Source organism: Asparagus officinalis, chromosome 3, assembly GCF_001876935.1.
Source record: "Asparagus officinalis chromosome 3, Aspof.V1, whole genome shotgun sequence".
NCBI classification, from domain to species: domain Eukaryota; kingdom Viridiplantae; phylum Streptophyta; class Magnoliopsida; order Asparagales; family Asparagaceae; genus Asparagus; species Asparagus officinalis.
In genome coordinates this window covers 45,432,394-45,460,222 of record NC_033796.1, presented here as the reverse complement: position 1 = coordinate 45,460,222, position 27,829 = coordinate 45,432,394, and the positions used below count along the sequence as shown (strand labels likewise).

Genomic DNA, 27,829 nt, shown 5'->3' with positions numbered 1-27,829 from the left:
GAAAGGAAACATGAACACTTCTAAATTCTAATGACTTTTGATTCAGAAATCTACTTTTCCCTGTTCTTATACCAAGTTGGTACACAGTTCATACAAAGAATGAACTTACAAAGTAGTGATATCTAATAATGGCCCAAGCATATTCTTACCATAAATTTTACTAGAATGTTTCAAGTATTTAATATGACAGAGAGAACATACCTGATAGTGGGCTAGAAGATCAACATATCTACAGATAGGAAAAGTGAATTGTACATAACCAGGAACACTAAGAACCCTGTGATGAATCAGTTTCTAAAAATCCATCTTTGCTGCACGCATAATTCTAACGAAAGCAGCACTCCTGACAGGTCCTTCTGGGAGATGGGAAAATGCTGATGATGATATATTTGACTAGGGTTGCCCCTGTATGGTAAAGGAATATTATGCACTATCAACATCAGAAAACTTTTATACAACATTCATTCACATGATTGGTGTGTTCCGTTGAAATTGAGGACAACACACCCTATCAGAGTCTGTAACTAGCAGAGACTAAAAAGAAAAAGGTAAAATGATACATTCTAATACATGTTACAAGTGGTAGGGTAAGATTTTTGTCTCATGGCCAGTCTCAACAGGTAAGGGCAGCGATGTTGCTCCTCCAGGCGATGGGATATGAGACCGCTTTAGGGTGGAGGAATTCCTTAGAGGCTATGCCTTCAGGAAAAACCATCAACACCCATAAGCTAAGGAGGGAAAAACCTCCCCCGTCACCACAAAGATTACGAGTTAACAAATAATCAACAAGGAAGAACCAAAGGGACAAAAGCAACATCCCACAAAGAATAACAAATTGATGAGTTGCAATTTACAAGTCCAAAGAGGTACCAATGGTAGTAATGTTAGTGCAGTTGGAAGGCATAGGATGTTATTTCAAACACATTCTATATGCTTCCAGAGGCACTTGTAGACACCCATAAAAATTAAACTTTAATCAACCAAATATAGAAAGTGAAATTACAAAGCATCAATTAGAAGCATTTGTTGGCCTTCTTGTTTTGATGATGATTTACAAACAATTTACATCTAATATTGTTTGTCTAGTATTTGTGTTTTCTTATTTATTATAGACAAACAATATGTTGGAGGTTGGATGGATTACGCTTCAATGATCAAATCCAATGGAGGTTGGCGGGACTGTGGAATGAAGCCTACACATTCAAGTTAAAGATTCAAGTTCTAGCTTCATCTACAAGTGTACCAAGATAGAGCTTATTGAAGATCAAGATCAAGCTTGAATAATTTAGTTTATGAGTTTATATTATGTGTGTTAGTACCTTAAGCTCAATATAATACACACACACACATTTTATTGGTTTCTTTGTGTGTGTGTGTGTGTATATATATATATATATATAAGTTTTAATATGAAACAATTAAATACAATTGAAAATACATTTCTTGTTTCATACTTATATGCATATATATAATTTCATCAATATCAATTTTATATAGTTCAATGAAATCATGTTTTAGTGTATTATATGTGTATTTTGATAAAATACTATATTTATTATTTATAGACTTCATAACAATAGTTTACATCTTTCTTCAAGTCTATAAAATCATTTTGTATTGTTTCAAAATATGGTTAAGCCAAAATATCAAAATTCATATGTTCACATTTTCAAGTTTTGGACTATTTTACAAAATAATGATATTTTTCATTTGGGAGGTCCTTTTTGAAAACCAGTTTTTGTAGCATGTTTATTATCATGTCTACAATCATTTTCCAAAGTTTTATATTTTTTTGAATTTATTTGATATTTTTAAATAGGGTTTTAAATCAGAAAAACTGTTTTCAAACTGTCACTTTCATATATCAGTTTGCGGTCGACCGCCACGGTCGACCGTGCCTTTGATTTTTCCTGCGGAGCCAACAACAACTTTCGCGTCAACTCGAAAATTCCCACGGTCGACCGTCACGGTTGACCACCAAAGTTTCTGGAAATTTTCCAAGTTTCGAAAGTGGCTCGCGGTCGACCGCGATATTTCCACGGTCGACTGACGCACTGTCTTTTCATTTCCCAACGGCTATTTCCTGTAGCTGTTGCTTGGGGCTTTTTGATCTTTTGTTTAGGGTTTTTGGCTGAGGTTTTGGGAGGCTATAAATACCCCCATTGATCTCAGTTCTCAAAACAACTAAGAGAGTGTTTTAAAACAAGGTTAAAGAGTTTCAAACAAGGGTTTAAGTTTGGTTTAAGTTTATTTAAGAAGCTTTTAAGTATTTGGAAGTTTGAGTTTGTGAAATCAATTTCACAAGAGCTTGAGGAGATCATCTATTGGTGTTTGGGCATCCAACTATTCTCCCTCTACCTCTTGATCTATTGAGAAGTTTTCTAAATTTTATTTTTAGCTTTACATCTATTTGTTTGATTATCATTTTATTAAAGCTAGTTTTATATTGAGTTTAGTTAATTTGATTTCACTCATTATTTACACACACCCACTTGAGCTTATTGTATTTGCATACATTGTATTTTTGGGTTGGTGAGAGTTGTAACAATTGAGTGTGAGCTTTCATTGTGTTCTCATCCATATTAGAAAACAATCATTTATTGTAATTGTGCTTATTGTGAGAATCACTTTGTAATACACTTGTACACCGAGAGAAGTGTGTGGCGAGAGTCGGGGATCGTCCCAAGAGGAGTGGCGTCGGTTGACGAACCTAGGGAGAGGTTGTATCCGAGCACTTGAGGGAGACACATCTAGTTCCAACACTTGAGATGGTGTAGAGTGAGATTGTAAGAGTGTTGATTGTAGAGTTTTCGGTAAACTAGAAAACCGTAGTGTGAGGTGTAAACGTTATTCGGGTAAGCGTAGAAAACCCGATTGTGATAGTGGATTTCTCCCCGGGAGTGGGGAGCGGAGACGTGGGACGGAAGGTCCGAACTCCATGATCATATTGTGTGTTTGCACTGTTTATTTGCACACTATCACTCTTGTTTTGTTTATGTTTATTTCACCCTTGTGTTAATCTGTATATCCTTGCATATATCTCATAGTATATCTCATTTCTAGGATATATCTCTTTGTTCATATTGCTTATCCTAGCTCATATATCTTGTTGTATTTCACACTTGATAGGATAACTTGTTATTAGTTTTAATTGGCATAAAATCGGATTAGATTAGCATAAGACCCTAATCACCCCCCTCTAGGGTCTAACAATTGGTATCAGAGCTTGGTGCTCTTTGATTTAAGGACTAATCACCTTGAGTTAAAGATCCAAGTTATCTTTTTGTGCTAATCTAGTTATGATTGCATTTGTCTTGCTTGCATATATTCACACATATATCATGAATATGAATGTATTTCGTTTAGGCTATAATCCAAATATTGCTCCAAAATATAGAAATTTCCCTTATGCTCAATGGTGCTCTAAATTTAAAATATTTTTTTGAATCTAGAAATATCGACTTATGGGAAGTTATTGATTGTGCTTATATTGTGCCCACATTGGAGAAATTCAAGTGGAGCAATCATGATAAGAAAATGCTTACAATGAACAAGTTAATGTTAGAACTCTTGCATAATGCTTTTGAACCATGTATTTCTAACGAACTTGCTCACTTTGATAGTGCTTACACGATTTGGAAACTTTTTGAAGCACAACAAGGAGATTTGGAGGAGATTCGACGCATTATAACGGAATCAACTTCAAGTGATAGAGGAGCATCATGCACACGGTCATTAGGGGATAACCCTAGTGTGGTAAGCGATTCGGAATCTGATGATGATCTATCTATTAATGAACTCGCCTGTGCATATGAGAGATTATCACATGCCTATACAAAATTGTGCATATGAGAGATTATCACATGCCTATACAAAATTGTAAAATAATTTTATTGATCTTAAAAGCAAGCATGTAGAATTAAAATCCGATCATGAGTTGTTTATTGATCTTAAAAGCAAGCATGTAGAATTAAAATCCGATCATGAGTTGCTAGGTTCCAAATTTGATGTCATTGCTAAAGAGAATGTTACACTTAAAGAAAATAATGAAATATTGAATTTGGAAAATAAAAATTTGAGCTCATCTATTGCTAGCTTAACTCATGCAAATAAAGATGCCATGATAGAAGTAGAATGTATTAGAAATAAATTTGATAACCATATATGCTCTACTTCTATTATTAATGATGTAGTGCCTAATGTTGAGTTGAATCTTGTCAAAAATCACATATCATCTTTAGATTCAACATTAGCTTCATGCATTGATAATCATAAGAAGCTTATGAATATGTGTGCCAAATCTGAGTCTAAATTATCCACTCATTATGCACACATATATAACAAAGTTTATAAATGCATTATTTGTGATCGTAAAGACCATTTGTCTAAATTTTGCTATGATGCACATAAACCTACAAAATCAAATGTTCCTTGTGCATCTCATCAAGCTTCCTCATCACACACTCATGCACATGCACATAATGTTCATCATAAGCATGCTAGTGTGTATCAATATAATTATTGTGGTTGTTTTGATCATTTGACAAAGTTTTGCTTTGATTTTGAAAAAAATTCAAGTTTGCCAAATGTTTCTAGTAGACCACATGTTTTAAAATGTGATGTTTGTGGTAGATTTGGCCATTTGGCGAAGTTTTGTTATGATTTAAAAAAATATTCAAACTTGTTAAATTTCTCAATTAGACCACCTTTGTTTAAAGATGTTTCTCATTTGCGATATAATTTAAAAGAAAAATCTTTATTTGTAAATGATTCCCGTGCACGCCCACTTGGTCAACACAAATCATTTAAACCTCTTCATTGTACCTATTGTAATTGGAAGGGTCATTTGAGTGATTATTTTTTTGACCGTGTTAGTACACCACATATGCCCAAACGGGTGCATAACCTTAGGGCTTTGAGCTTAAATGATAGGGGTCATGTCCCTAAACCTTTTGGTACCAAGAATACTTGGGTACCAAAACAAATTTGATTTTAAACCAAGAATTTTAGTGTTATTATTATTTTTTTCTTGGTTTTGAAAAATTATACTTTAAACTTTTGGACATGAAAACAATTTTTTTTTATTGATCAAATTATTTTGTTTTTATGATTATTGGTTTTGTTTTGATGAGAGGTTTGTGTTTATATAACCCTCCGGGTTTATTGGGTGTTTATTCCCAAATCTTGTTTACTGGGTGCTAAAAATATTTATATATGTTGATACTAGCTCAAGAGCTAGATATAGTTGCCTCTCTTGATTTTTGAAAATCAATGATGATTTGGTTTTATACTTTTAAAGATGATTTTCTCTATAGTTCATGATTCTTGTATGTTTTGTAATCTTATTTTTGAACTATGAAAATTTTGTTTTGATTTGTTCTTTTGAATTCATTGTATAGCACAAATAGATGAATCAAATTTCAAATATTCTTACTTTAAAAGGAGCACCGCTTTTTTGCAAATCTTATATCACTATTAAAAGGGTAATTGTATACTAAGACTTAGTTATATTTTAACATGTAACATTGATTCATTAATTTACATTCAAGAATTTTTAGATTTTTATTTTTTAGTGTACAGAAGAATATAAATCAAAACAATTTATTACACTTATTTTTAAATGAATATTTTCTCGTAAATGAGGTATCAAATTGTTAATGATAGTATGTAGAAATATCATTTAACTCGGTTCCAAACATTTTCGGTGAAAATATAAATAAAAGTGCAATTTTACAATCGACGGTTTTATTCTTCTTTATAATCACAAGAAAGGATTGACACACGCATGCTCTGCATAATTTTATACAATATGACTAAAAGTAAGAATAAGAATACCAGTTTTAAACACAACTCTGCATTATAATGTGTTTCTCAACTTACCTCTCCCCCATGTTCTAGTACAATGTCTTTAACAACATCACTTAGCATTTCAATGGACCTACAAAAGCTAAAGATGCATAGTCTTCTTTCAGTATCAAGACCATGCACTAAAAATGTCAATAAAATTTGTCAGCCAAATGCCATATTGTAGAGTAAATTAAGAGAAAGATAAGTTAATAAGAATGTAATCACTCTCCTGAAAATGCTGAAGTTTATCTGACGACTTCGATCTCCCTTTCCCCTTCTATAGTTTATCTGATGACTTCGAACTCCCTTTCTCCTTCTACATAAGCATTATAAGAGTAGGTATCTCCAACATAAAAGGAACGTTTGCAAAATATATAAAATGCAAATAAATAATGCCAAAAGGGAGAAATTAGAAGAATTTTCTGAACCATGTTATTAGTCAATCTAACTATTTAACTACATCATAAAACTTTTTTACATTATTAAATTTATTTATTTAAAAAATAAACAAATTAATTGAGAGAAGGTGCTTCTTAAAAAATGCCACATTTTATTTATATGAACTTGTGTGTACTGTTAGACCCTAGAGGGGGGGGTGATTAGGGTCTTATGCTAATCTAATCCGATTTAAATGCCAGTTAAAATTAATTAACAAGATATCCCAGCAAGTATGAAATACAACAATGAATATAAGCTAGGATAAGCAATATGAACAACAAGATATATCCTAACAAGGAGATACAGGCAATGTATGTGCAAGGATATATAAACTCAAGGGTAAACAATCTAAACTAGATAGCGAGCAATATAATAGGCAATGTATGTGCAAGGATATATAAACTCAAGGGTAAACAATCTAAACTAGATAGCGAGCAATATAATCAACAAGCAATATACAAAGGCGATATTAGATATGATCATAAAAGTAAGTGCGCCAATGCAATCACAAACAAACGATATGATTACGGAGTTCGGTCCCCACGACCTACGTCTCCGCTCCTCACCTCGAGGAGATCTCAACTATCACAACCGGGTTTTCTACGTTCACCCGAATAACGTTTACACCTCACAATACAATCACTATGCAATCACACCTCACACACTAAGTGTTGGTCCTAGCCCGTGTCCTCCTCCTCAAGTGCTCGGTTACAACCTCTCCCTAGGCACGTCAACCGACGCCACTCCTCTTGGATTCGACCTCGTCTCTCACCACACACTTCTCTCGGTGTACAAGTGTATTACAAGGGAATCTCATAATTAGCACAATATAAATCAAATGATTGTTCTCTAAACAAGGTGAGAACTCAATTAAGCACAACTCTTAGTCACAAACCCACAACCCTAAATTATACTATGAATGTAAATACAATAAGCTCAATAGGTTGTGTGTGAACAAAGAGATAATAAAATCAACTAAACTCAATATGAACACTAGCTTAATAAAAAGATAATCAAACAATATAAAATATGAAGCTAGATTGAGTTTAGAAAACTTCTCAATAGATCAAGAGTGGAAGGAGAAGAGTTGGATGCTCAAACACCAATAGATGATCTCCTCAAGCTCTTGTGGAAGTGATTCACAAAACCAAAACACTCAAATGCTTAAAAGCTTATAAACACACTTAAACCAAACATAAACCCTTGATTAAAACTTTCTTAAACTTGTTTTTAAAACTCTCTTGTAAAGAAAACTTCTCTATAGATGACAAGAGAGAGGGAGAAGAATGAATGCTCAAACACCAAGGATGATCTCCACTTGCTCTTGTGAAATTTCCTCCACAAATCAAAACACTCAAATGCTTAAAAGCTCTTAAACACACTTAAACAAAACAATAAAACCTTAAACCCTTGTTTAACACTTTGTTTAAAAACCACTTCTTAGAGCTCTAAAAAGAGATCAGCAAAGGGGTATTTATACCCTCTAAAGATCTCAGCAAAGACACCCAAAACAAAAGACAGAAAAGCCCCCAGAAATCTGCTCAGGAAATAGCCGTTAGGAGCAAACGGCTCTTTTGTCGGTCGACCGAAAATCTCGTCGGTCGACCGATGGAAAGCATTCGGTCGACCGATGGAAAGCATTCGGTCGAGACCGGGACCGGTCCGATCCAGACAGAGCTCTGCTGTCGTCCCAGTTGAGAAATGAACATTAATGAGCGGTCAACACGGTGCGGTCGCCGAATACTGATAAGCTTCTGAAAAACAGTTTTGAAAGCTGTATATCTGATTTTTGAAAAGCCTGTTTAAACATAGGGCAAACAAATTCCAAAAAATGTAAAAGCTTTGGAGAATGATTGTAGACATGATAATAAACATGCTACAATGACTGGTTTGTGAAAAAAAGAGACTTCCGAATAAAAAATATCATCCATTTTGGGCCAAATATGTTCAAAAACATGAAAGCTGAAAATTAATATTTTGATATTTTGACTTAAACAAGACATTTTTTGAAACTTTGTCAAATGTTTTTATAGACTTAGTAAAAACATGTATAAACTGATATTGAAGTCTACAAACTAATAATACAATATTTTCACAGATACAATAGAAAATGAAACTTTATGAGTATGTTATATGAAAATATATTTGTTTCATAATCTAAGTAGATAAACCAAATCACATAATAAATATAAAACATGTAATTTCATATTTATAAAAATAAACTAAACAAAGCTAAAACTTGTGTTGTATAATATATGTGAGCTACATATATATACAAGGAAAACCAATAAAAATAGTGTGTGTATAAGATAATTGAGGCTTAAGAGTACTTAACACAGCATAATATAAATTGCTATAGCCTACATTACCCAAGGCAATCTTGATCTTGCATTAAGCTTGACTTGGTACACGTGCTGGATGAAGCTTGAACTTTGATCTTGAACTTGAATTTGTACGATGCTTCACTCCACAATTCGCCAACCTCCCATTTGATATGATCGTTATGGCGCAATCCATCCATCCTACCGAACAACGTTGTTTGCCCATAGAATAAATCGAAAACACAAACACTATGACAAACAACATTAGGAAGTAAATTTGTTTGTTAAACATCCATGCAAAAAAAAACCAAGAAGGCCTAATAATCTCCCCGCTTTTTTGATGATGACAAAGCCAATTTACAAAGGATATATGCATGAAAAGGAAATGAATATAGCAAAGTGTAATATATGCATGCAATATAAAACAAAGAAGGAATAACTCACAATATTTCTGCCCCCTTTGACAATCATCAAAAAAGGGGATAAAAAGAATTAAGAGAGTCGAAGCTCCCCCCTATCATACAATAGGTGAGGTATGCAAACAAGAAATATTATAGGAGAATTGCTCCCCTAATCAAAAAAACATATAGAATAGATGAAATGAAGATCATGGCAAACATGGTGAGGCAAGCCATAATAAAAGATAATGGGGCTAAACAGCCACTCACAATACAAACAAGATACATGAGGACACATAATGATATGAGCATTATAAAGATATGGCTCATTTATAAAAACCATGTAAGAATAGATTTATGAATCAAAAGAAGAGGAAGCATGAAGAAACATGCAAAAAGTTTTCAAGTGAAAACAAATCCATCAAAGAAAATCATAAATCAAAGTTTTCAATATCCAAAAGTGCGATGTTGAATAATGAAAGAATTTTTCTTTGAAAAATTTAATCAAACCACATAATAGAGATACATTATAAGGCACGAATAGATGATCCATAAGCACAAACACATAAATATCATCATATAAGTGAAATATAATGAATTCAAAGGAACAAATCAAAACAAAATCTTTGTCAAAAGAATTTCAAGAGAGGCAACACAAGAAACACAAGAATTTCAAGAGAGGCAACACAAAAATCTAATATATCAAGCTCTTAAGCTTGTTCTAACCCATATAATCATTCTAGCATCCGGTAAACATGATTTGGGAATAAACACCCAATAAACCCGGGGGGTTATATAAATGCAAACCTCTCATTAAAGCAAGACCAATGATCATGAAAACAAAAGAATTTAGCCAATAAAAGGAATTGTTTTCATAAAAGTTTAAAATGCATTTTTCAAAACCAAGAAAGAGAAAAATAAAAACACTAAAATTCTTGGTTTAAAAATTATTTTGGCACCCAAGCATTCTTGGTGCCGGATTGTTTAGGGACATGACCCCTATCATTCAAGCTCAAAGCCCTAGGGTTATGAACCCTCTTGGGCACATATGGTGCACGAACACGGTCATAACAAAAATTACTCAAATGACCATTCCGATTGCAATATGTACAATGGAAAGGAAGCATTTGCTTATGTTGACCATTAAAAGGTGCACGTGGAACATTTGCAAACAAAGGTAAATTATTTGAAGCTTTTTGCAAATGTAAAACATTATCAAAACAAAACTTTCCTAAGTGGCCAAATCTACCACAAACATTACATTTGTAAACATGTGGTCTACTAGAAACATTTGGCAAATGAGACTTATTTTTCAAATCAAAACAATATTTGGCCAAATGACCAAAACGACCACAAATATCACATTTAAACACATGAGCATGCTTATGATGAACATGATGAGTATGTGCATGTGTATGTGATGAAGAAACTTGATGAGATGCACAATGAGCTTTAGTATTCTTATATTTATGTGCATCATAGCAAAATTTAGATAAGTGGCATTTACGACCACAAAGAGATTCGTGGAAGGAATTATTACAGTGCCTACTATTTCAAGGATTTCTCAGTTTTCAAATCTTTTCAGCAGTGTGCATAATGCTATATTCTTGTTAACCTCAGTTTACATGAGGTTTTCTTTTGAGCTTTTGTTACAGGTTTTTAATTGTCATTCACATAATGAGATTCTTGATGTACATACATTTTTTAATATTTGGTGATGAATAAAATTTTCTTCATTTACCAAAAAAACTTAGTGTAGTAATTTTTTTTTAGAATTAATCCGTTGTGTTATCGATACTATTACATATCAATTTGAATAATACGTTATTATTTGTGGAAAAATTTGTAGTAAAAGGACAGTGAAAGAAAATTGACTTGTATTCTCTCAAAATCGATTATAATTTGGATTCCGATTACAACTTGATTGCAAAAGAAAGGAGAACGAATTTGGTTCTCCCATTTGTTTAAAACTGGGTTCTTCACGGTGGCGATGGAGTGCCTCCCTCGAATGCTTGCGTCGAGTTTGCTCTCCGTTGACGATCCGATGTTTTGCTTCACTGGAACGATGTCTTCTCCTCACGATTCGACGCTGTGGAGAACTTGCGTGGCAAGTTTGAAACTCTTGATGGGTTGATAACTCTGAGCGACTTTTAACTCTTGAAAAAGAGTTGATTTGAACCGAAAGTTCGGTTGATAAGCCAAGGATCAAAGCTCTCTGTTGTCGAAGTTGAAGATAATCTTCGTTGGAGGATGATGCCGATCCCCTCAAAAGCTCGCCCAAGGATCTCTCATGTTGCTGCCAATTCCCAGATCCGAAAAATGCCAGTCTCTCCGATCAACCCAGCCAACCCCTAACTCAGTTGAGTTTACTCGCTTTTATAGGGGATTAAGGGGTGTAACTGACCCCTTAATTCTCTCCATAGTGGGGTGGAAATCCCTCAAATCGTGGAGGGAAAACGGTTCCTGCAACCATTCAGCTCGTGTTTGAATGAGTCAAACGCCCACGTGGGCGTTCAGGATCCTAACTCCGCGTTTTAGAATTGAGACGCGGAGTTGGGTACTCGCTGGGTGTTGAAAAACGCGGGTCCGACCCCAGCGTTTTAATGTTGTAATGCGAGTCCGACTCCAGCGTTTTGGTGTTGTAACGCGGGTCCGACTCCAGCGTTTTAATGTTGTAACGCGGGTCCGAATCCAGCGTTTTGGTGTTGTAACGCGGGTCCGACTCCAGCGTTTTAATGTTGTAACACGGGTTCGACCCTCGCGTTTTACTGTTGACACACGGAGAGGACCTTCGCGTTTTGGTGTTGATACACGGGGAGGACCTCCGCGTTATGGTCTTAAAGCGCGGTGATGAGTTCCGCGTCCTGCTTTGGAGAGATTATCAACAAGTAATCTCTTTTGTCATAGTGTTGCAAAGATCATTGTCTTGTAATCTTCGTCTTAGCTCCTTGAGAATATGAGAGTCGTCAGATTGTAACTCCCGATGTTGATTGTGAATGCTGTTGAACTAGAGCTCTCATCGGTTGTCGTGAAGGTCGTCAGATTGTAACCTTCAGCGATCTACGTGAAAGTCTTCAAATTGTAGCCTTCTGGAAGTCGTCAGATTGTAACTTCCATCATCGGTGTTTGACGGAGGATAAGCTATCTATTGTGATTTTTAGACAGCCTACAGTTATATTATTTTTACTATTACGTATTATTTTGTATAATACGTTGTATTATTAATACGTATTATTTTGTACAATTTGTTGTATTATTACTATTATTACATATTATCTGTTGTATTAGTATAACTGGTATGTTTTATTGTATAGATAATTTTCCTATAATTATTTAATTTTAAATATAAGTAATTATATTTTTATTAATTATTCTCATTTAATTGTACAATTTGTTATATTATTACTACTATTGCGTATTATCTGTTGTATTAGTATAATTGGTACGTTTTATTTTGTAGATAATTTTTCCATAATTATTTGATTTAAAATATAATTAATTATATTTTTTATTAATTAATTTCGTTAAATACCTAAACCCTAACCCTATATATTTATATATATATAGTATATAGTATATATATCATATATATTCTAATATATTGCTCTTCGCTCTCCTGTTCACGCCAATGCGGCAAACCGCTTTCTGCTCTCTCTCGCTCTCTCGTTCTCCTCTCTCTTGCAGCCACATCAACAGCGCCGCCGAGCACATCCTCCTCGCTCCTCTTCCACGTCCCCTCGCTCTGACCAACCTCCCACAAGCCTCCATCCTTGTTCGCTGAGGGCCTGAACCACCATGCGGCCACGACACACGCCGAACAAACCTCCTCCCTTACCTTCGTTCCATGGCACCCCCTCATCCCTCCTCACACCACCTCCTACACCCCCAACCTCTCTCATGCCAGCCGCAACCAGTACCTAGAGACCGACACGTCAGCCCCCTGTTCGCGGGTCCACCGTGGCCAGCTCCCGACCACACTGGACGATCCGCCCGTCCTTGAGCTCCACGCTCCACCTCACCATAGTCGCCCGCCTCCAAACCCCGATCAGCCCTCTCATCTCCCCCGTTGCCCACGATCGCCACCCTCCGTTCACCTTGAGCTCCGCCTCCCTTCCGCTGCCACCCATCCTCCAACTAGACCATTGGCCAACTCCCACGTCCCGCCTGTCACCGCCAATCACACCATCAGACCCGCCGCAGCCGAGCTCCCGAGCTCAATCCCCGCACAACCAGCAGCGACATCGCCACCTTCTAGCCGCCGACGAGCCCCCGAAGGAGCCCACCGAGACACTCGACGATCCCCGCTACCCCTCTATGACATCTTCGACATCCCCAAGGCAAGATCCCGATATTCTTTAACTCGTCATTCAATTTTTAGATTATGTTGTAGCGTGTATATTGTTATTATCTGCGTGAGATTATTGATGAATGATATTAAATATTGTTGTGGTTATATTTTGTGAATTGATGCTATATCTGATGATCGGGTATGTTGAATATTAGATTATAATTAATTTTGAGATGCTTTTGAAAAAGAAATAAAAAGAATATTTTTGAGACTTATTTTAAATTATTATAATTTGGAAGAGGGAATGTTAAAAAGAATATTTTAAAAGTTTATTTTAGAATTATTATTATTATAATAAGAAAAGAATTTATTTTGGGAGAGAGAATATTAAAAAGAATACTTAAAGAATATTTTTAGAATTATTTAAAAGAGTTTATTCGGCAAAAGAATCATATTTTTTGATAATTATAATGATTTAAAAGAATTTATTTTAAAAAAAGAATTATTTATTTTGAATTAAATTAATTTATAATCTTGTATTTGGTGACTGTGATATTTCATGTATAAAACAATTATGGATTTCAATTTTCTTTTCAACCGTAGTTATATTAGATGTTACCTAGCTGTTGATAATTTTTATGAGTAGTTTAAAAGTTTGAATAACAAGATATTAATGAAACCGGATTGCATGCATAATTTTACTGTTCATAATTACTATTCATGTTTTGCGATCTTATTTAATGCATTTGACATGTCATAATATTATTGCATAGAATCAGTTAAACCTATTTATTATTTCTTATTGTGTTTGAGAACTATTAGGAGTTCATGACTTAGTGACCTCGTGCGTCATGAACAAGACTTAGTGACATGTGTGGGTGCGTTGACTAAATTAGAAGGTGAACCAGAATTCTATTATAGGTCGTGTTTGTTGACTTAGAAAGACAAGAGATGTTGGGGTGGGAAAGTCTTAGTTCACATGATCAGATATGATTATTGATTATCTTCCAGGATCACACCAGTGAACCGTTTTGCACTGGGGTTAGTCTGTTGGGCCAGTGAATCATTTCGCACGTGGCCAGTGAAATCGTTTTGTCACCCGAGTTTTGCTTGAGTTCGGACCAGGCTAAAATCGTATTACGTGTAGTCCTCTTACCGAATTGTTTCGCGGTATTGGATGCGTGTAGAGTATCGGGAACAATCAGTTTTTTAAGATGCCAACCTTGACCTATTTGAGATGTGGACCAGTGAGTTTTTAGGATGGCTAGTATTTGACCCGGTTACTGTATGCATATAGTTTTATGTTTATCATGATTTAGTAGTGGATTGCATTTTGACTTGTTAGATTTCCAGTTGCACATATCTTTGTATTTTCTATTATTATTACTGTCATAGCATGAGTCGTTCGACCTTTCATTCTTCTATGTGGGATCTTGTCGTGTGCCATGCACGCTGACATACACCTGTTTTCTTTGGTGTGCGTCAGATTTAGGGGACAGACAAGTTCAATATGATGATGCAGTAGAACCGGTGTATGCCCATCCGGAGTGTCTTCCAGATGGAGTGGAAGGACAAACTGAAGCCTAGTCGTTTTCTTTCTGTAGTAGTTGATGAACACTAGAACTCTTTTACAATACTTTTCTTTAGTCTAATGTTGGATTTAGTTATTTTAGCAGTACTTTCCTTTTATTATGGACGATGTATTTTTATGTTCTTAGTTGGACCGTTTTATAATAAGGGCATGTTTGACCCGTATTTTATGTCCCGGATGATCTACTTTTGATAATATGTCTATTTTTTATTCTGGATTATTTATTATATTCTTGCTATTTGTGATCGGGGACCTGTGACTGATATTATTTTGCTTGACGCTTAGCGTATTAGATTGAGAAGAAATGGTTTATTGTATATTCTCCTCAATCTAATACGTCGCGGGCTTGTTCACGTTCCGATTCCCGGGTATTTTGGGAAGTGGAGCGTGACATTACTTTTCCAAATTCATCACCTTTTCGGGCTCCTTCATGCTTATTGGTATTGTAGGTACATACATGAACAACAAATTGGTGACAGTTTGGAGATGATGATCTCAGATATATGTTGTACCAGTTAATAACATTAGTCTTTCGAATTGTTCTTATCTCGTCTGCTTTCAATTTTGAAGCTTAACCAGTGGTGCAATGTGGCGCGTTGGGAATTTATTCTCCCCACTACTTTCATTAGGTAATAGTTGATTTTATCATACCTTTTTTGCACGCTTGAGGTTTATGATGTTTTAGCAGATCTGGATAGGATTCAAATAACTTTAGAAAAGGGCTATTAAGACAACATTTCACTAATAAATCGACATAAACCCTTCAAAGCTTCAACTACTTATTTCATCAGACTATGTACCTTGGTTTCATTGAGTACCCAAGTCCTTAAGGTTAAGCAAAACACCGTCATTTTATAGTTACAAAATAAATTCAGTACCTTGAACAACCATTTGAAAGTATGACTCAATAAATGCCAAATATTCTCATCAAAGAAGTTAGATTGATGGTGGCATGTGAGAGGTATTTTGCATATAACCAGGTAATATTACAAAGGCAAAATAACTAAATCGTATATTCTAAAGTTCAATGAATAAATTCCATTAGGGGTTATTAGACGTGGTCAAAGCAGTAAATGAAGTCACGACACTCATGTAGACCATGACACACAATCTGGAAGGATTGCACGAGCAATGCACGTGGTAAAATTTTTAGATTTATTTTAAGTTGATAAACACACAATCTGGAAGGATTGCACGAGCAATGCACGTGGTAAAATTTTTAGATTTATTTTAAGTTGATAATTTTATTTAGAGAATGTTGTTTTAGATTTATTTTAAGTTGATAATTTTATTTAGAGAATGTTGTTGTAAAAATTTATTGAATGTAAACTATAGAGCAAACATATGAACATAAGCTAAAAATTCACAATGTTTGAACTATGAAATTACATTTAGGGATCAATTGGGCGATAGTACAGTGGGTGCATCCTCAACAATAGAAAACAAACTATGGTATACAAGCCAGAATAACACTTCATTTATGTATTGTGATTTGAGGGAATCATTAAATTGAGTGGATCGTGTATGGTTTCTGATGAGTACGGGTTAAAAATTATAGTATTATTAGTAACGCGGTCGGTTCGGGCGGTTCGGGTTGAAATGTTTTCAACCCGATTCGAACCGATCTACAAACAAAACCGATCCGAACTGTTAATTTTCGGTCGGCTCAGCCGGTTTATTCGGTTTGGACCGAACCATGCACAACCCTAATCGCATGGAGTGTTGTGATGAGAAATGAGCCTTCTCCCAGTGCTTACGATTTGACCGTATGAATTTAATAATTTTTTTGAGTGTTTTGAGCTATGTGATGTTACAATCCTCAGATTGATCATACAATTTCAGAGATTTCTTGTTATTTTAAGCCATGGCTAGGCTGTGGTCCGTCGGTAACCAAAAACGTAACTAAAAAAGGCGACAGTACTCACGCTTGGTAATTAAAATCCGCAATTTGTGCTCTCAGTGTCCACAGAAATACTGTTTTCCACCCCGATGTGGCCTCAGACGAGCTCCTCCAGCCCGCACCTGAGCTAGAGATCTGTAACCTTTGTTCGGTAATTGGTCACTGTTTATTTATTTATTTATTTATTTTTTAAATTCTTTCTCCCGAGTTTGTTACATGGATATATAACTTCAGACGTTCTTCTCTCGATTGACTTCGTGATAATTGAATTAGGACTTCGAGCATGGCTGTTTTGGGTGAAGATTTGATTGTGGGAGGAACTGAATGACGATTTAGAGGAGGAATAAGAAATAAATTTTTTTTACTTTTCCAATTCTATTACCCTTTTCAGAAAAAAAAGGAATTATTATAAATGAATTTCAGAGCATTGAAGCAATGCTAAAAGATACACTAAACTGAAAACGACACCGGAGTGTTTAAGATTTTCTTCTTTTTTATTTAAATGGTCGTTGGTCGGTCTCTCTGTTATTCACGCTTCCTAGGCCAAAGCGAGCCGTCTAATTTGGGCTACCGCGACATCGCCCTCAATCACGTATCAATTTGCTTAGGTTTTTAATACTTTATTGCAAACGTGGTGAAATATGGAAGGGGAATATAGTACTTGTAGAATGGAGGAGAATATAGTACTTGTTTATTATAATTGTTGAGAATTTACTGTACAAATATTATACAATTAATAAAAGATATACCGTATGATCATCAATATTAAGACGCAGGGGTTTTCAGATATTCGTCTAAATTTTTAATAATTGTATATTAGTCTCTGAAATCATATAACATCTTATAAAATGGTCCCTCTATTAGTATTCTCAGTAAAAAAAAATCTAACCATGATCGGCTTAACTTCTAACCCGACATCTACAATCACCAAACTACCAATCTTTCTGATGTTTCAAACATTTTTGAGAGGCTCAACTTTTAGTTAGAGCTCTTTCTAACCATTGCAAAAGAAGAACTCGAGCAGATTTGATTTTTTTTAGGCATGTACCAGCTTTAAACACATTAGGAAATGGGATGGGGAGTGCAATATATGGGAAAAACAATCATTTCACCTCCAACGGTTAGGTTTTACAAAATATTTCCCTCAAAACTAACATGATTTAACTTGAAGGACAATTTTGTGATATTCTAAAGGATTTTGAGGGACGAATATGTAATTTTTAAGATTTGAGGGACCAGGATGCAATTATTGAAGATGTAGGAGACTAGTATCTGAAACTCCTAAAGTGTAGTATCGAGTCACTTAATCTGTTCGATTCTTGGTCAGTGTCTGAAAGCAATAGAGAGGCCGTACTTTAATTATAATGATAAAGTATTCGATAATGATTATGAGTCATCCTAAAATTTAAGACTTGCAGCCGTACTTTGTTGATTCATATTTATCGGGCAAGATGAATCGCGATTATCAATCAAATCATAAGCGATCATAATTAGAATAATTAGGAGGAGTATTTCCTCCCCTACTTTTTTAATAGCTAATAAAGTTGAGCCAAATCAGTTTCTCTCGTCCGTAAAAAGCGGGAGTCTAATGAAACACAATTACCTGTCATTTACGTTTTTATTTTTTATTTTTGGCAAACAATTACCCGTCATTTACTGACCAGACATAAAATATTTAATGCTTTACCTATTTAATTATACGGCCAGTACCATCAATAATCGAAATCGTGTCCATTCAAGACAAACCAAGCACGTGGTGCAATAATTACCCCTTGTTATTCAAGACGTGGACCATTGTCCAACCCCTTGTATCCATTCAAGACCGCTTCTTGATCAGCTTTTGCTTATTTCCCACCCAACGCCGCGCTCAGACTTGATCACCACGCGAGACCCATCACTTAGCGCTTATCCTTAAGATTTTTATTTTGAGGTTTGCTACGTGTACCCAAAATATGAGATCAATAGGCGGGACAAATAAGATGTTCATTTTTTTATTAAATAATGAGTTGACTATAATTAATAATTGTTGGGAATCTTAACTGTTTAGACAATAACGAAAATCAGTTTAAGCAATTTGATAATTAACAGATAATTACTATTATAACGCAGATATAAGAAATATATCAAATGAAAAGTAAATAGAGGTTAGAAATACGGCCTGATGGTCGAGGCGTGCAAGCACTGTCCCAAGAAACTAATTGCCCCCTCTCGTACAGGGCTACGCGGCAAAAGCTCCCGGAGATACAACGACCCTCGGTCAGGCGACCTCCTTCTCGTCGGCACGAGCTTCAAGAAGGCTTTGCAAATTCTTCGTAAACTTTCAGGGAACCAGCAAATTGTAACAGTAAGTATTTTGAAAGAGAAGAACAGAGAAGGTGAAGAAGAGGTTGTTGCTTTTCGCTGTGTTAAACTCTGCGGATTTTAGATCCTTTTATAGGGAAAAACAGCCGTTACTTATAAACCCCGTAATTAACACGGTTTTAATCACGTTAATAAAACTTAGCCGTTATCAAAACATTTCCGTTACATAATTAATTCGCAAAATGTTTATCACGTTTTTAATCACACTAATAAATATTTTCCGTTACAAAATATTTCGGTTACAAAATATTTATCACATGTTAATTATTTAAAAATAAAAATTATATTTTAATTATTTAAAAATAAAAATGTTAGCAGATTAAGGGCCCATTAATCCGGAGCTGCATTCGTGTCCGCAGGTCGTGTGCGCACGCCACCCGACCCGAACCCGAGCCCGAGCCCGGCCCGGCCGGCGCGCGCGTGTGTGGTGTGGAGCATAACCTTTGTTTTCTTCTAGGCATAGGAGAGAAAGGGAAGGCTTATAAGGACCCCTTTTTTCTATCCCATTTCCTATGTGGGACTAAACTTTCCCTCTTTTCCTCTACAAAGTCAAGTTTTAAGTTATCTTTTATTATATAATTCCAACAATAATAACCAACTCATTATCTAATAGAAGGGAGACACTTTACTTACTCTTTATTGGTCCCATATTTTAGGTTTCCGGGGAATTTTTCTTTTATTTTATTAGTTAGAGAAAGCGAACACGCATAATACGAACTTGGTTTCCTTCTTCTCATCGATCTCTTTCTTTCGCCCTCGATCTCCTCATCGACCGAAGAGCAAATAAAAGAAGCGAGGGGGAAATGGAGAGGGGAGAAGAGAGGGCCCCACTGCTGAAGGGGGAGGGTCAGGGACAGGCCGGGCTAGGGGAGAGGGTCTGGATAGAGTCGACGAAGCTGTGGAGGGCCCCGCCATATTCAGCAGGGTGGTGACCTACAGCATGAACGTCATCACCCAGGCCTTCGCCGGCCACCTCGGCGACCTCGAGCTCGCATCCATGTCCATCGCCAACACCGTCGTCGTCGGGTTCAACTTCGGCCTCATGGTACGTTCTCTTAGTTAGTTTTGATCCAGGAGATTTTTCCGTACAGGGGCGCTAGCTTATACAGTTATAAATATGAATTAGAAGCTTATTTATATAATAACATATTACAAAATCTCAACACATAATATTTTTCATTATCATTTTTAATAAACTATACTAACTTACAACAATAGTCTCTTTATAAATTGTTGTCCATGTAAGGGCACCAATTAAAATTTAAGATAATTTCTAGAGTTTTTATAATATCTGCGGGTGCATATGCCCCCACACCCATCCAACTACATCCGTCATTGTTTATGGTGGTTCTTTTTTTTTTATACAGTCCCCTAAATATAATAGACGATTGTGATTATGGATTTTATTTTGCATTTTCATTGGCAATGTTTCATAGATGAGTATTTCTTGCTTTAACTTTTAATTGTCTTTTGTTTTGTGTTAGTATACTGTTGTATGCTTTGCATTTACGTCTACTTCTATGTATTAGAATCATCCCATTGATATTACGGTCTTTTGATTTGTTAAGGAAATAAGTTGAAACTTTTCAAACTTGAGGCATTTATGCATAAGATTTGTTCTCGAGTGGCTATTTCAATCATTAAGGATTTTTTTTTTGGTGCGGTCGCGAATAAACATGGTGAATATTATTAGTGATAAATGAAAAGCATAAAAGCTGTAAAATTTGCATCATTTTGTTTTTGTTAATATAGTTGATTATATATATATGTCAGCATCTTCAGATCTAGAAAGCCCATGAATTTGGATTCACTTACTTTTTCTAGTCAAACGCGACTACCTACTAACTTCAATATTTATTTACATAACTATAGCTTATAAGGGAGTGGCTGGCTCTTCTAGAAAAGACTATGGGCCACTTTAAGGATAAAAAAACCCAAATAATTGCATTAAATACTGAGACATTTAAGGTTTGGGGTTTCTTTATATATAACTGTTAAATTATACATACTAGTTTCAGGCCCGTGCGATGCACAGATTTATTTAATATACAAAAAATAATATAGCAAAAAAATACAAACAGTTCAAACAGTTTACGAAGCGTTCAAAAAGTTTACGAAGCATCTTGTTTGGAAAATTGAAAAGACAAAAAATAATTTGTCTTGAAAAGACAAAAAATAATTTGTCTTAAGGTATGGGGTTTCTTTATATATAACTGTTAAATTATACATACTAGTTTCAGGCCGTGCGATGCACAGATTTATTTAATATACAAAAAATAATATAGCAAAAAAATACAAACAGTTCAAACAGTTTACGAAGCGTTCAAAAAGTTTACGAAGTATCTTGTTTGGAAAATACTGAGACATTTAAGGTTTGGGGTTTCTTTATATATAACTGTTAAATTATACATATTTGCAAATTGCCTCCCAAACCTTTATATTGGCAAAACTACTCCAAATCATTTGGAAAAGGGTCATTTAGTTACCAGTCCTTCAAACTTCTATAGTTCTATATTAGTCTCTCAAACCTTTAAAGTTGCTTGTAAGTCCCTCAAATCCCAAGGGGTCTACAATTTAGTCCCTCAATGACAAAAATACCTTTGGTTTATGTTTCCCAAGAGCCCCCTCATATTAAAAAATATTAATTGGGTTATTTTGATCAAGAGACCAAATTGCAAGACCCCTTAGGATTTGAGGGAGTTATGAGCAATTTCAAATATTTGATAGACTAATATGGAATTATTAAAGATTTGAGGTTCTGATATCTAAGGAACCAAGAAATTGTGGTTAGTCTGGACCCTCCACTTTATCTCAAAGTACTAGTAAATACTTAAGAGTTTCTGTATTCAAAATATACTTCTTGCATACACAATACTTGTAAAATGAACAGAGAGTCGGGTAGTTAAAATTGTATTCTTGAGTTTGGTTTTTGTCTTACAAAAATTTTCATTTAGTATTTTTTGTTATAATAATAACAACAAAGGGATTTTGCACACGAGCTTCCATCTCATTTGTACTAAAATGAGCTATCAAGAGATAAGAGTAGTGAGATCTACAACCACTGATGTAACTCACTACACTATAACAAAGCTATAATTTATAATATATTTTTTGTCTCTACACAACACTTTTTTGCATTGTATAAATGAAGCGCGACACATATCAAAAGTGTGGGGGTAGAGCATGTGTGGAGATCATTTTGCTATACATGTGAGAATGTGTGATAAAATTTATGACACGTACATGCGTCATAAAATTCATGACACATATATATGCCGCAAAACTCACGACACGTATGTGTCGATGGTGGTGACACATATATGTGGCACAAAACTCATGACACATACATGTATTAAGAGTGGTAGCACATAGTCGTGTATAGGCTATAAAAATGTAAAGAGTATTACCATTCAATAGTATAACTTTCCAGAAGGTTACGCAACCTGAGATTACTATCACCAAAGCACACTTAACCATAGAGTTGTGTGACTTATACACTATCATATATGTTTAATCATCAATATACTTAAAATCTAAGACTTATTGTTTAAGTCCATCAATAGATTCTCACACAACCAATGTCAGACCATTAGCCTTTTTCAAGTTTATTTTTTTATATCTAATGATATAAATATGTGTCAAGTTTATTTTTTTATATCTAATGATATAAATATGTGTCATGATTTCCTACACATTTTATTTGTGTAACTGTTATTTAATTTTTTGCAAATGAAATGATAATTTTAGATGTGATAAGTGTGGACACATGGGACTTTTGTTGTAGTGCTAGTAGTCATTTATGAAAATGAACTTTCGTCTCATATTCATAGTTCTATAATAACAATAAACAGGTTCGCACATTATATGTAGTGTTCTTAGACTATCTGCTACCACTTTATAAACCTCGAATTCCTCAGGAGCCATTATATACTTCAATGAACATTGAGTTCCAAATCTCTATGATTGGAATCAATCAGTTGATGATTGTCATATGTTAAGAAGTATATTATGGGACACAGATTATTTACTTATGAACTGAAGTCTACTACTGACGGAATAATTGCAACCAAGGAAAGCAAGGTACTACTACACGTGTACAATGTTGGCCTTTTTCATCAAGTTCAATCCAAATAAGAGTTCATCATTCAACGGCAAAAGTTAGCACTTTGCATAATTAGTCCAATTATTGACTATGATTATATCATTTGTTTTACATTTCATCACTCGTAGAGTTACATTTTGCAATGAGCAAACTTTTCTTCTAAACCTACAACTTGTCTTGTTTTCACATTTCCCTCTAATTATGAATAACAATTAATGAACTTCTTTGTGATATATTTTTTAGCACTTACAAGGCAAATAACTTGTTAAGAACTATTTTAACTTGAATAGATTGTTAATTCTCAGTTCAATAAATTACGGATAAAGTTGTTTTGACATAATATGAAAGCGCAGTGTTTTAAGAATTCCTGAATTCAAAGTTACATAACTTTAAAAAATATATATTTATTATTTTTCCTCAATATTTCCAATGAAAATACAAATATATGGATCTATGTCTCCGTGGGTCGTATGATCTATCTGAGGGGTACATGTCCGTTTGTTACACGTTAAATGTTTATGCGCAAAACCAATAGTTAGGTCTTGGATAGATAATCTACGTACAAATATCCCTCATAATCGAGGGCATGAAAAACAGTGAAATTTAGCATGTAGCACGGAATGGTATATATTTTATGAATTCATTTGAGTTTATGTTCGATCCAAATGTATTTATGCATACATGTCAAGATTAACAAGCAATGAAAATGTTCGATTGCAGTTGGGTATGGCGAGCGCTCTGGAAACCCTCTGTGGCCAAGCATTTGGCGCAAAGAAATACCACATGCTAGGCGTATACATGCAACGATCATGGATTGTGCTCTTCCTCTGCGCCACTCTCCTCCTCCCCATGTACTTCTTCGCCACTCCCATCCTCGAGCTATTAGGGCAACCCTCCGATCTCGCTGCTCAAGCTGGCATGGTCTCCATGTATTTCATCCCACTTCACTTCTCCTTCGTGTTCTTGTTCCCTATTCAGAGATTCTTGCAGTGTCAGCTGAAGAACTCGATCATTGCCTTAATGGCAGGAATTGCGCTTGTTGTGCATTTGTTTGTTAGTTGGCTTTTTGTGTATCACTTTAAGTTTGGATTGATTGGGACTGCGCTTACGCTTGATTTCTCTTGGTGGGTGGCGGTCTTTCTCTTGTATGGATATGTTGCACTAGGTGGATGTCCTGATTCTTGGAACGGTTTCTCAATGGAGGCATTTGCTGGGCTTTGGGATTTCCTGAAGCTGTCTGCAGCTTCTGGTGTCATGCTTTGGTATGTATTTATGCTCTTTCTTTATGTTTATGCTTTGAACTTAGGGTGTGTTTGGCAAAGTGAACAAAACTGGGCCAGGACCGGTCCTAGCCCAGTTTTGTACCAAACCAGTTTTCTTTTGGACCGGACCCCCCCGAGTCCAAAAAAACTGGTTTAGTGGCACTATTTAGGCTAAAAATTTGGGCTTGGTCTGAAAATTTGTCAAACAAGAAACAAGTTAAAATTAAGTCGGGTTCAGTCCTGACCTAATTTTAACTTGTTGCCAGGCACACCCTTAGTTTCACTTATTAAACTCGTTCATGAGCACATATTACCATTTAACTTATTCATTGGCATTCTTTTCCGTTCCTCTACTCATGACTAGAGTGACTAATTTCAAAAATAATTATAAGATATGGGGACTAATTTCAAAATATGAAGATTTGGGGGACTAACATCAGAATATGAATTATTGGTTTCTCCAGATCTATTTTCTGAAAATTATTATCAGAAATAAATTTCCCTTTTAACCCCCTTTCTTTTTGTAAATGTAGATTAGCTTGTTTTCTTTCATTTAATAAATAATACTGAAATTTATGCTTTTCTGTATTTAAATGGACTAGCAAATTACCTCACTTGTGCTTCAGATTCTTTTGCTGTGATCAGTTGTCTAATTAGTTGTTTAGAAGTTGAGAACAAATAGTTATCTGCGTGTTCCGTTGGTCTATATTTGATGTAATACAAGGGAAACAAACAACTTCATGTTGCTTTCAGCCATTTCTTCACCCAAAAATGACATGAACCTAATCCCAATTTCTTGTGGCAATTTCTTAACTTTACTATGGATACGATTATGCATCTGTTGTTGTTCTTACAATTATATATTTGTGGTCCAGGAGAACATGATTCATCTCTGATGCAACAGAAAAGTTTCTTAATCTTTTTTGTACCACAAACCAAAAGTTACAAAAAAAAAAAAGAATACATTTAATTGAACTCAGATTATGTTATTTTCATAATCAGACGTATGTTGGCTAATATATTCTTTTGGTCATTGAATGCAACAGCTTGGAGAATTGGTATTACAGGATATTACTATTGTTAACAGGGAATCTGAAGAACGCCAAGATTGCTGTGGACGCGCTCTCTGTTTGGTATTTTTCTTTCAATAGCCAAATTTTATTAAGGAGAGCAACTTTTTTCTGTAATTTCTTTGGTAACATTACATTATTCTCTTTTCTGGTTAGAATGAATTTGTATTTTGTTTCTTTCAGCATGGGTATAAACGGATGGGAAATGATGATTCCTCTGGCATTCTTTGCTGGCACAGGGTGAGTTGTCTTGATAAGTTTCTTAGTACATGTTTATGGTGTGGATTTGGATATATGTAGTGCCTCATTGATATTAGAGATTTGAATCATAATCATCCAGTAATATCTAGACTGTTATGGTTCATTTTTAATAGCATTAATTGAGGATAGTACCCTAATACCATCCGCCAACTGCAGATAGACCCCCTACAGTTCTATTGTCACATATAGGCTCCCGAGCAAATTTTTTTGACTCTTTTACTCTCAGGAGGTCTATTTGTTAAAATAAAGAAAGAAAAAAGAACAACAGTTTTCTCTCCCCCTGAGGATAAAAAAGTCAAAAAAAAACGCTTAGGGTTTCTATTTGCAACAATAGAACTGCTAGGAATCTATCAGCAATTGAAAGTAGTATTGTACTAGCCGATGTTGGCAGTGGTTTGAGCCAAACAACACGTTACCCTCAGTGGGCCCTACGACTTGCACGCACAATGAGCCCGCGGGCCCGGGGCGTGACAAGTACAGTGTGTTTGTCTGCAATTATACTATTATTATTGATGAGAGGCTGTAGATGCACCCACTATGCTCTGCAATGAAAGCAAATATATAACAAATAGCCTAAAATAATAACAATATATGACTCATCAAAATTGGTTTCTTCTCCAGAAAATACATTTTCTTCTAGTTTTTTTCACTTTATTAAAACCATAATAGTGCTTTCTTCTAACTACAGTATGATTCATCAAAATTGGTTTCTTCTTTATGTGACCTTTGTATCATCAGCAAAACGAACTAACGGACAAGCATTATTAATAATGGATATAGGTGAAACCATAACTATCATATTGATGAGAAAATGCCAAGATAGACTTGTAAATAATACCAAACAATTTCTAATATATTTATTGAGTAGGGCGTCTTGCCCTGCTTTTTTTCTTTTAAAAAATAATAGTAACGCCAAACAATAAGCAGAAAATCAATTAAAAGTGCGAGTGGAATAATAATTTATTTTGTTGCGTTCTTGGATGCATTATTTTCTGGTAGAAATTCCGGAGTTAAAGGTTAAAGAGTACTTTATGCTAGTATAAAGCCACACTATAAGCAAGAAGCTATTTGATGGGATGAGAGGTATCCACAGTTCATTCCAAAAAAAGAGGGGAAAGAAGAGAATAGTTGAAAAGTTCTAACTTAAGTTTGTCAATATTAACTCCCCAATGAATTATATCCAATTGCAGAATCTTATATCTTCAATTTAGATAAAATAGAAGGTTTGATGATGTGTTTAATAATTGATTGATATTGGCTCCCTGAAAAACAGTCTATGAATTAAGGAATATTTTATTATTTATATATATATATTTTTGAGAAACTATACTTTGTAAAATTAACTAGCTACTATTGAATGTAAGGCAAATGAATAGATAATTTGCTTATCTACCTTTCATATATTGATCTTTTCGCTTCATTACACTGTCAATAAATAACCTTTAGTCATCACTATCATATTTCTTTTCTCTTCATTTCTCTATCATAATAGCCTTTTAGCCACAATGGCATGAGGTGAAAATAACATAAGAGCAAACGGCTATGCCATCGATCCATTATTTTTCGGTTTCCAATTCATAATTCTAGTGATCTCCAAATTGTTCATGTTATGATTTGAACTTTAGTTGTGTATATATTTTCCTTTTCTTTATTGATAGGTTTCCTACTTAGTTAACTCAATTACAAATTAGAAAGTTCCAATTGTTTTATTAAGCATTGTGGCAATGCTTGAACATAACCCCCTTGTGAGAAAACACATTAGCTTACCAACTCTACGTGTTGAGCCCCGTTTTGTATTATCTCTGTTGTGCGCAGCGGAAATTTCGGCAGAGTTTCTGGTGCACAATAATAGAGAAAGATCGATAAGAATTCCCGTCTCACCAAGGAAACAAGAATCTGAAGCGGATATCTCAACCAAGTGAGATATCGGCTCTTCCTCTCATCAGTTCTAGGACTGACCTGTCGAGGGATCCTAAAAACTATTACAATG

At 34.9% G+C, this 27,829-nt stretch overlaps 1 protein-coding gene across 1 annotated transcript in view; it reads left to right on the top strand.

Annotated features, from left to right (window-relative positions):
* Nucleotides 19,822-27,829, top strand: part of LOC109833994 (protein DETOXIFICATION 27-like) — a 14,200-nt gene continuing 6,192 nt past the window's right edge. The window contains 5 exon segments of the mRNA XM_020401880.1: nt 19,822-20,044; nt 20,047-20,189; nt 23,967-24,508; nt 25,555-25,641; nt 25,762-25,818. Coding sequence (XP_020257469.1) covers nt 19,948-20,044; nt 20,047-20,189; nt 23,967-24,508; nt 25,555-25,641; nt 25,762-25,818 — 926 coding nt within the window. The 5' untranslated portion in view covers nt 19,822-19,947.